Genomic DNA, 10,602 nt, shown 5'->3' with positions numbered 1-10,602 from the left:
GGGAAGTAGGAAAGAGGTGAACCAGTTTGTGATTGCATGTGAATGGTGGAATGCTACATTGTCCCATGCAATCACAAATGTCCTCATGTTTCCTCCCACCTGTTCCCTTCCTGCTTCTGGCACCAGTTGTTGGTCAAGGTCATCTAAAAAAAAAAGATTAAAAAAAAAAAAAAGAAGGCGCTCAGTATTGTAGGAACCAATCTGGCATTTCTGCAGGACCAAACCAGCACTCGGGATTGCAGCACACATTATGATACTTGTTCCTCTCTGACCCGGCACGTCAACGGTGGCCCTTTTCCCGATTACGTTTCTTCCCCGCCTCCATGTTTCTGCCAGGTTAAACCCTGCCTCGTCTACATAAATGATTTAATGTGGGGTCTGATTAGCCTCCAACTCCACAACTTTCTGAAAGAAGTCAAACACAGTATGCGTAAATGCTTTTCAGTATGTCCTACTGAATGTACTGTAACCCATGTTTACATTTAGAGTAGCATAGTGTAAAACTCACTGTAGAACAAGACATAAATGGATAGACCATACCTGGACGTATTGGTGCCGGAGATCCTTGACCCGCTCACTGTTCCTTTCAAAAGGAACTGTGCACAACTGTTTCATTCAAACTGTGTTTGGTCAGAGTCCGAGCCAGTGGTAATCAGGCTGATGCTTTCCACGTTGTGAAATACCAGGTTGTCCTCTACAATTCAGGTATGATTTTTTCTCAGTTTTATTGCATTGTCAGCAATGACCAATCCTACAATGGCATGCTCTTGGTCTTCACTGAGGAGCTTTCCTCTTCCCTGAGAGGGAGGAAGACGTTGCGTCCTTTAGAGGAACAAAAATACTACATATGTATTTGCATTGGGACTGGTGGCCTACAGTTACTGTGGGACATAGCAACAGTAATGATAGAAGAAGCCCTTGTGAAATGCATTACTTACCTGTTGGTTTGCTGAAAATTCCAGATAATGGAAGCCATGGTTAATCTCAGAAGATTAGGCAGGACTCTTTCACCAGCCTCTTTCAAATCATATCAAATCAAATTTTATTTGTCACATACACATGGTTAGCAGATGTTAATGTGAGTGTAGCGAAATGCTTGTGCTTCTAGTTCCGACAATGCAGTAATAACCAACAAGTAATCTATCTAACAATTCCAAAACTACTACCTTATAGACACAAGTGTAAGGGGATAAAGAATATGTACATAAAGATATATGAATGAGTGATGGTACAGAGCGGCATAGGCAAGATACAGTAGATCTCAGTGATAGACCATGGTTTATCACATGGTCTATGATGGTGGCTCTTATTTCATCAGTGACAACAGCTCTTACTCGCCTTTGAACACCACCACACATTCTTACTCCTTTCCCTCTACCTCTCCTTCTTCATTGTCCTGGTCCAACTACTCCTCTGCCTGGTCCAGCTACTCCTCTCCCTGGTCCAGCTACTCCTCTGCCTGGTCCAGCTACTCCTCTCCCTGGTCCAGCTACTCCTCTCCCTGGTCCAGCTACTCCTCTGCCTGGTCCAGCTACTCCTCTGCCTGGTCCAACTACTCCTCTGCCTGGTCCAGCTACTCCTCTGCCTGGTCCAGCTATTCCTCTGCCTGGTCCAACTACTCCTCTGCCTGGTCCAACTACTCCTCTGCCTGGTCCAACTACTCCTCTGCCTGGTCCAGCTACTCCTCTGCCTGGTCCAGCTACTCCTCTGCCTGGTCCAGCTACTCCTCTGCCTGGTCCAGCTACTCCTCTCCCTGGTCCAGCTACTCCTCTCCCTGGTCCAGCTACTCCTCTGCCTGGTCCAACTACTCCTCTGCCTGGTCCAACTACTCCTCTGCCTGGTCCAACTACTCCTCTGCCTGGTCCAGCTATTCCTCTGCCTGGTCCAACTACTCCTCTGCCTGGTCCAACTACTCCTCTGCCTGGTCCAACTACTCCTCTGCCTGGTCCAACTACTCCTCTGCCTGGTCCAACTACTCCTCTGCCTGGTCCAACTACTCCTCTGCCTGGTCCAGCTACTCCTCTGCCTGGTCCAGCTACTCCTCTCCCTGGTCCAGGTACTCCTCTGCCTGGTCCAACTACTCCTCTGCCTGGTCCAACTACTCCTCTGCCTGGTCCAACTACTCCTCTGCCTGGTCCAACTACTCCTCTGCCTGGTCCAGCTATTCCTCTCCCTTGACCAGACATTATTTTTTCTCTCTCTGCTCCTCTGTGTTGTTCTGTATCCACATTAAACAAAGAGTCCCCTTTTTACTGTGTATGTCCATGCAATTAAAAGAACTTCAACACCTGGCTATGTCTCCGATTGAGATTGGAATCAACTGTGGTTGGTCTAATTTACACAAGTTACAGTAAATCATCTATTTCTCAATCTGTTCATTCAAAAAAATGCTTATCAGCTATTTCAATATAGCTTTTGAGCTGCTGTTTTTGCAGAAGTAGAGGCTTTATACTATATTTAAGGTTTTGAACATTAGGTCTTCATTTCTGGAATGCTGTGTGCAAGCATTTGTAAATAAGACAAGAAAGATCCATCATTTTGGAATTGGGTGAGCTTGTATGTAAATAAAATGTAAGCATTTTAGAAACGTGTTAATTGACTGGATATTCTGTGAAAACAACATAACTTGTGTTAATGGTGTATGGTCCACAACAGACAGATGATGTGATAGTTGTGTTGAGAGTTTTGAAAATGTGACTATAGATTGGACTAAAGGATGTTAGCGATTGTAAAGACACTCATTTAAAATGGCTGTTTTTTCAGTAAATGTTGATCAATGTTGCCATCAAAAGGTTGTATGAACCTCTACAGGTGTATTCTTCAACGAATATTCTTCACATCTTTAAAGTGTACACGTGGCGCCACCTGGTGGTCTAGATTGACAGTTTGCCTGTTTGTAATAAAATGTTGCCACTGTCAGTAGTTTCCTCAGTAGACAAGGCCACATAAAGTAAGTATGGGAGAGTGGGGTAAATTAAGCCACCACATAACTTGAGCCACCCCTTGTTTTTAGGAAACCATACACAAAATGAATAATTTTACCAAATAGTTAGGAAGACGTCCTAATTTCCTGGAGTCTGTAATATAGGAAACTAAATGGAAAAGTGGTAAGCAAGTTAAGTATAAAAAACTGTTTTTCACCAAGTCAAATTAATTTCTTGTGTTAGAGGTTCCAGTATCTAAACCAAAATAGATTATTTTAAGATTGTTCTATACATCAATTGGTGTCTCTAGCTTCAACATGAGGTTGTAAACCTAGCATGAAGTGCATCCTTGTACCTGTGTGGGCTAATATAGTAATAATGTTCTCCTTGGGGTAAGTGTTTGTTAGGCATTAAGCCTGTGTTAAAAGATGCAATGATTAAAAGACTAAAAAGTGATTGTGATTGTGTGGAATGGTGTTTGGGAAATAAAGATAGACAGGGTTTTAAAAAGATAGAGGTAATATTTAATTCAGTACAGAAATTGGTAGGCGGCTCATCTTACCCTGTCCCTCAGCTCAACTTGTGCCAAGAGACCACTTTTTTTTTGGGACAAGCTATGTTCTCAAAACGGCAATGTTTACATGAATTCTGGTTATTTCCAGGGATACACAACATCCTGAAATGTATGTAGATATATTTGTTAGAAAGAATACAATATTTCCCTCAATGGAGTGATGTTACATGTAAAAAAAGAAATCTCAATTTACCCCACTCTCCCTTAAGTAGCCTTGGCCAGAAAGGCTCATAGGAGCAGGAGCCCATCTCCTGCTTCTGTAGAGTGGCAGCTTGATGTACAAGTACATGTCCTGGACAAGACAGTAGGCTATCGCATGGCCTTACCTCCAATCCATCTCCTTGATGCTGAGTGCCGAGCAGAGACGCATCAGGTCCCATTTTTTTGTCTTTGGTATGACTCGGCTGGGGAACAAACTCCCCGACCTTTCAATCTCAAGGTGAACCCTCTAACCACTGAGTTGGCGAGGCTACATGGTACCACCTAATTGCTATTGTCCACCTTGCAAAAGAGGTTTCTAACCTCAATGGTCTTTTATGGGTTACATAAAGGTTATTTAAAAAAAAAAGAGGATCAATTCAAACCACAGGTTTTCAATAAGGTTTAAGTCTGGAGGCAGAGCTGGCCATTGCAAAATGTTGATTTTGTGGTCATAGGACCGGTTCCAATCCAAGTGCCAATGCTGTCTATTAAACTCTAGGCGGTGCTATTGTCAGATGACATGAGTTCTTTGGCCACGCACACCAGTGGTGGGTTTGGCGTCGAAAAACAGAAGCATTATGCAGAGAAGTAACTCATACCTACGGTAACATATGGCGGTTGCATATTTGATGTTATGGGACTATTTTGTTTACCCTGGTCCTGTGGCCCTTGTTAAGGTCAACAGCATCATGAGCTTTACCAAGTACCAGGACATTTTAGCTCGAAACCTGGTTGCCTCTGCCAGGGTGCCAATACATTTGACACATCTTTTTTTAAAGATTTATTCTACTACTTGTTAAACAAAATCTCTTTCTGGAGCAATTGTATTAATAAAATATAACCTCCTCAGCAGCAGGAGCATGTGAATGTAAGGCTGAGAGATTTACCAGCTAAAGGAAACCGTGAAGCATTTTCCTATCAGAGTTGTGTTTCCATCAAATTGACTTGTTGCAGATACAAACAAGTCTGTTCTTAAATACATAGAGTACTGATGTTTTTTTGTCACTTAAAATGTTGTGTAGGCATAGCGGATGTGCCACTCTGACATTGGCATTTGCGCTCTAGCCAACAGCTTGCAGATACAGTGCAGCTATAAAATAATACATGATGAGATTATTACGGACAAAAGTGCAAGATTATTTTTATCGATCGTCATGTCACCAGAATAAGACCCTCGATATTTATTGAAAGAACCGTCAACCTCATCACTGTGCACTTTTACCACTCTGTGAAGTTCATCATAGCTTATTTAACCTGTAGCCTAATAAACTGCATGCTTTCCCATGATGTGGTGACATTATTATCAGACATGTAGGCTACTTGGTTGATGATCGGCAACAGACAGCTCATTCAGCATCAGAAGAAGAAAATACAGCCAGACTGTCTTCAGTGTTCTTTCATGCACAATGATGCACCTGTCCTTTCTGCTGCATATCAGCTATTCTTATTTGTTCTTGTCGATTCATGTAAAAAACATTTTTTTTAAAAGGTACGCAGCTTTGAATGTTTTTATGTGTGGTATGATTGGTAGTTAGCCTATTGCAGATCTGGGCCTGGCGTCAGGGCTGGAAAATGCCAGGGTACCAGTTTTTGCATGATGAAATTGCAAACTAGTGTGTGTTTGGCATACCAACTACTGACATACTGTCTTTGTTTGACTTACCTGTATAGGTTCAGCTAGGTTGTTAAATGTTCTTCTTCAATAAGATCATTCTGACATGTAAAAAAATCTAGCAGATAGACCTACTAGCCTGACATATAGGCTTAGCCAGCTAGTTGGCTAGCTGCTAGCTAGTAGCCTACGTCAAATCAATTCAGACCTGCTACCCATTTCATCTGAACTATATCAGACACATCTGAAACACAATGTAAAATATACCAGAATAAACCGCTAGCTATCTGCAGTAGCCTAGGTTTGTTTGCATACACTTCTTATGACTGGCAGAAAACAAACCTACTCTACTGCAAGCAGCTGTGTTGTCCAAAAAATTCTGTATTAAATAAATAACACAAAAACAGGGCTACAGTGCATTCGGAAATTCCACATTTTGTTACATTACAGCCTTATTCCAAAATGAATTAAATAGTTTTTTTCCCTCATCAATATACATCATTTGCTGGTGTGGTCCAAGTATGGGTTTAAGGATTTAAAAAGAAAATCTATCTGAAAGTGTCTCTTTTCCAAGATTAAAAGGATAAACATTCACATACAACACCATGGGCCAGAAAATGTTGGATACATGGGCCGTGCTGTCAATGTAGCAGGACTTCATCCAGAGAATACCACAGTTGGATGACAAAGTTTGATGACAAAGTCCTAGCTCGCTCATTAATGTCTTAATCTAAATTACGGATGGCCTCTTATCCGCTTGTCGTCCACGTATGTCGTAGTTTGTACAGCTTAATTGTCAGTAGAAACCACATTTGTTTAAGCAAGTCAGCCGTATCAGCTATATATTTTTTAAAGGCAGTAAATAAGGCTGAATGAACTGTTTTGCTGCCAGACAAGGCTCCACTGATAGCAAGGTGTAGCAGTGGTAAGGTGTTGGGACTGCTGTTGGGACTCTGCTGTTGGGACAGCTTTATTTTGGCCCTAACAGTTTGTGGGCACCATTTGTCACCCTTATAGTGCAATTCAAGTTTTGTTTAGTGCTGTGTAGTTGTTACGGTTTTCTTCTGGTGAAAGAGAGGAGGACCAAAATGCAGCGTGGTTATCTTTATACATCTTTAATGAAAGATGGGGGGGGGCCCACCATGATTTACATGCTAAAATCGCCACTATAGCTAACTAACATTACTTGTTGGTGGCCCTTTATAACTAATCTGGTGGAAGCTAGAAAATTTGAGCGATGGTCAGGTAACGTTATAGTCACACAGCTTTTACTTTGAAAGCTGCAAGCACATGTATCTTGTTGCAGCCCCTCTCCATGCCCAACCAGGCAACTGTTTAAAATGTGATTTTATCTTATTTTACTAGTTTCGGAAGTGTTTGCACATATGCCAAGAGCATGCTTGGCATACGACACCGAGTACCAAGTGTGGAATGTTAGCTTAAAACAGGTCTGGATTTCAGGCTTTACACAGGTATTCAAATTCATTTCACAAAGGTTTTGTGCTTACCAGCTATTAGGTGATATCAGATATGTTTGTTTAGTAGATCTTCTTGGCAGTCATTCTCCATATGCTTAGAGATTGAAGGTTCATCCAGGTCAGGTAAGGGCAAAATGAATGCTCATTGGCTGTGGCTAAGACCTTGCCCCTCCCCTAATTTCCTTTGAAACGTAATGAGAAGGCTTCCTGTTTCTGTAAGAGGGTCTGTCGGTGGTTTCTTCCTTTTCAAACTTAAACAATAGCTATATCTTTTGAAGATAATTGAACAGATTACTACCAAAGTGACAGTTACAAAACTCATACAGCTGCACAGTTCTCACTGGGAGTGTGTTTGAATTAACCCGCAAAGCAAGAATAATCACCAAGCAACTCTGAATACTCTGTGACAAGAACAACCTGTTGACTGGTGAGTCGTTATCTTTCTCTCTTTAATTATATAACTCATTAAACTACAGACTTAAACTAAGACCAAGGTTTGCTATGCAAACATGGTTTCTTAGTTTCATATGTCTGTTGTAAACAGGAAGGGAGGGGATCCTCTTTGAGGTTCATGTCAGAGTGAGTGCAGTTTTGAGTAAAAGTAAAATAATCCAAAACACGTATGGCTGTTTACTGTATTGGCTAACCCTCAGGTTGAGTCTGGTTTAATGTTTTTACACAAAAGAGCACAGCATAAGGCAACACAAAGTAGAACTGCAGGTTAGTACTATTAGATAAGCAAAATTGTAAACATTAAAGCACACCTCACCCACCATTGTAAAAATCCCATTAACTTGTGTTGTACTGAGAACAAAAGTTAACTATTAACTTAGACATAAAACTGAGGTGGTGGGTGAGCCATGAGCACATTTCCTTATTGGAAGGAGGAGGTTTACACCCCAGTTATTGGGTTCATAGGTGGTTGTCTTTCTGATACAGGGGGAAAGTATGGTTAAAAGCAGAATAGGTACTTTTGAAGCAAGTCTGACTAGTTGGTTCAACTTCGCTGATGTGTAAAAGGATATGGTTTACAGTTCCGGGCTTTCTGCCTTTGTTGCATTTGTTATGTTTTCATACTTCCTGTACACAAAACAGGTTGTTAATACATAAAACAAGATTGATCTGACTTAAAATAATAAGTTCTCTGTTTTTTGCAGGACCAAAAATGGCTTCTGGATTGGAACGTGTCATCCTGTTCTCGATTCTTGGTCTAGGAGGATTTCTGATGCTGTTTTTAATGTACCATATATCAGCTCCTTCTCAGATCTGCCCCCCCAAGCCTGCTTTGCCAGGTCCTTACTCAAAGCGACCTGAGAACAGGTCCTTGTCTAAGCAGCCAGAGCCAGAAAAGCCCATCATGCTGTTGTGGTTCTGGCCTGAAAACCGCAGGTTTGATTTTAGCGATTGTGCCACTTACTTCAACATTGATAGCTGCCACCTGACAGATGACAGGTCTCTGTACAACAAGGCAGATGGTGTGCTCATCTTTCACAAATCCATCAAACACGATTTATCCAACTTGCCTCCATCACCTCGACCACCATTCCAGAAGTGGATTTGGTATCACGTGGAATCACCTACAAACACAATTAGGATACCTGGTCTAGATAACCTTTTCAATTTGACCTTGAGTTATAGGGAAGACGCAGACATCCCTGTTCGTTGGCGTTTGACTGCAAGGAAAAGCCAGGGTGAAGACTTTGTGTTGCCAAAGAAGGATAAATTAGTTTGCTGGATTGTGAGTAATAAAGACCCTGCAACTGGAACAGGGGTACGGAATAACTATTACAGAGAACTGGCCAAACATATTAAAGTGGAACTCTTTGGCAAGGCCTTTGCTAGATTCTTGAAATATGAGGATTACTACTCAACACTCTCCAGCTGTAAGTTCTACCTCTCCTTTGAGAACTCAGTCCACAAAGACTACATCACAGAGAAGCTAAACGGACCACTTGCAGCAGGAACAGTGCCAGTAGTATTGGGCCCACCGAGACAGAACTATGAAGACTTTGTCCCAGGAGATTCCTTCATCCATATTAATGACTTTCCCGATGCAAAAGCCCTGGCTGAATTCCTCCTCAAGTTGGACAAGGATGATGAGGCATATCTGCGCTACTTTCAGTGGCGTAGAAACTTCTCTGCTCAGCAACATCTGGTTCAACTGAGTCAAGAGTTCATCCAATCTATTTGTTATGGATGTGACCATGTAGGACAACATAAAGAATACCGGGTTGTTCACGACCTTTACAAATGGTATTTTGTGTAATTAGTCACTTAGCTTTTATCCTAATTTGCATGTCTATTATCTTCAATATACCAAAAGGGTATCTTGATTTATCCCACAGCACATAGGGAGTGCATACACCGCATCAAATGTTTTAGTGACCAGCCACAGATGGGTGTCTGACTGCCAACATTTTTGCGAGATTCTACATGTAGAATCACTTTACACTCTGTTTGCACATTATGGCTGGCTCTCTGTTCAGATGTGTAAAGTACTCTCGGCCAACAGACACTTCTCCGTGCCTTTATACTCACATTTGTCTATGAAAACTTGGTATTTGTAGACTGGCCTAATATACACTGCTCAAAAAAATAAAGGGAACACTAAAATAACACATCCTAGATCTGAATGAATGAAATATTCATATTCAATACTTTTTTCTTTACATAGTTGAATGTGCTGACAACAAAATCACACAGAAATTATCAATGGAAATCAAATTTATCAACCCATGGAGGTCTGGATTTGGAGTCACACTCAAAATTAAAGTGGAAAACCACACTACAGGCTGATCCAACTTTGATGTAATGTCCTTAAAACAAGTCAAAATGAGGTTCAGTAGTGTGTGTGGCCTCCACGTGCCTGTATGACCTCCCTACAACGCCTGGGCATGCTCCTGATGAGGTGGCGGATGGTCTCCTGAGGGATCTCCTCCCAGACCTGGACTAAAGCATCCGCCAACTCCTGGACAGTCTGTGGATGGAGCGAGACATGATGTCCCAGATGTGCTCAATTGGATTCAGGTCTTGGAGAACGGGCTGGCCAGTCCATAGCATCAATGCCTTCCTCTTGCAGGAACTGCTGACACACTCCAGCCACATGAGGTCTAGCATTGTCTTGCATTAGGAGGAACCCAGGGCCAACCGCACCAGCATATGGTCTCACAAGGGGTCTGAGGAACTAATCTCGGTACCTAATGGCAGTCAGGCTACCTCTGGCGAGCACATGGCCACCCCACACCATGACTGACCCACCGCCAAACCGGTCATGCTGGAGGATGTTGCAGGCAGCAGAACGTTCTCCACGGGGTCTCCAGACTCTGTCACATCTGTCACATGTGCTCAGTGTGAACCTGCTGTCATCTGTGAAGAGCACAGGGCACCAGTGGCGAATTTGCCAATCTTGGTGTTCTCTGGCAAACGTCCTGCACGGTGTTGAGCTGTAAGCACAACCCCCACCTGTGGACGTCGGGCCCTCATACCACCCTCATGGAGTCTGTTTCTGACCGTTTGAGCAGACACATGCACATTTGTGGCCTGCTGGAGGTAATTTTGCAGGGCTCTGGCAGTGCTCCTCCTGCTCCTCCTTGCACAAAGGCGGAGGTAGCGGTCCTGCTGCTGGGTTGTTGCCCTCCTACGGCCTCCTCCAAGTCTCCTGATGTACTGGCCTGTCTCCTGGTAGCACATCCATGCTCTGGACACTACGCTGACAGACACAGCAAACCTTCTTGCCACAGCTCGCATTGATGTGCCATCCTGGATGAGCTGCACTACTTGAGCCACTTGTGTGGGTTGTAGACTCCGTCTCAT

The 10,602-nt window shown here is 42.8% G+C and overlaps 1 protein-coding gene and 1 long non-coding RNA gene across 2 annotated transcripts; one reads left to right on the top strand and one right to left on the bottom strand.

Moving 5' to 3' along the window:
* Nucleotides 1-6,895, bottom strand: LOC123991673. The gene is made up of 4 exons (XR_006830831.1): nt 6,820-6,895; nt 939-1,017; nt 541-797; nt 1-405 (listed from the first exon to the last, which is right to left on the bottom strand). It is a non-coding gene; the product is annotated as an uncharacterized LOC123991673 (long non-coding RNA).
* Nucleotides 6,896-6,984: 89 nt separating this feature from the next.
* Nucleotides 6,985-9,488, top strand: LOC123991672 (4-galactosyl-N-acetylglucosaminide 3-alpha-L-fucosyltransferase 9-like). The gene is made up of 2 exons (XM_046293321.1): nt 6,985-7,216; nt 7,947-9,488. Exon 2 carries the CDS (start codon nt 7,955-7,957, stop codon nt 9,053-9,055), a length of 1,101 nt encoding a protein of 366 aa, XP_046149277.1. The 5' UTR covers nt 6,985-7,216; nt 7,947-7,954; the 3' UTR covers nt 9,056-9,488.
* Nucleotides 9,489-10,602: the final 1,114 nt, after the last annotated feature.

Source organism: Oncorhynchus gorbuscha, linkage group LG12, assembly GCF_021184085.1.
Source record: "Oncorhynchus gorbuscha isolate QuinsamMale2020 ecotype Even-year linkage group LG12, OgorEven_v1.0, whole genome shotgun sequence".
Classification (NCBI taxonomy): Eukaryota; Metazoa; Chordata; class Actinopteri; order Salmoniformes; family Salmonidae; genus Oncorhynchus; species Oncorhynchus gorbuscha.
The sequence above is the reverse complement of the archived record's forward strand: the minus strand, read 5'-3'. Positions and strand labels throughout refer to the sequence as shown.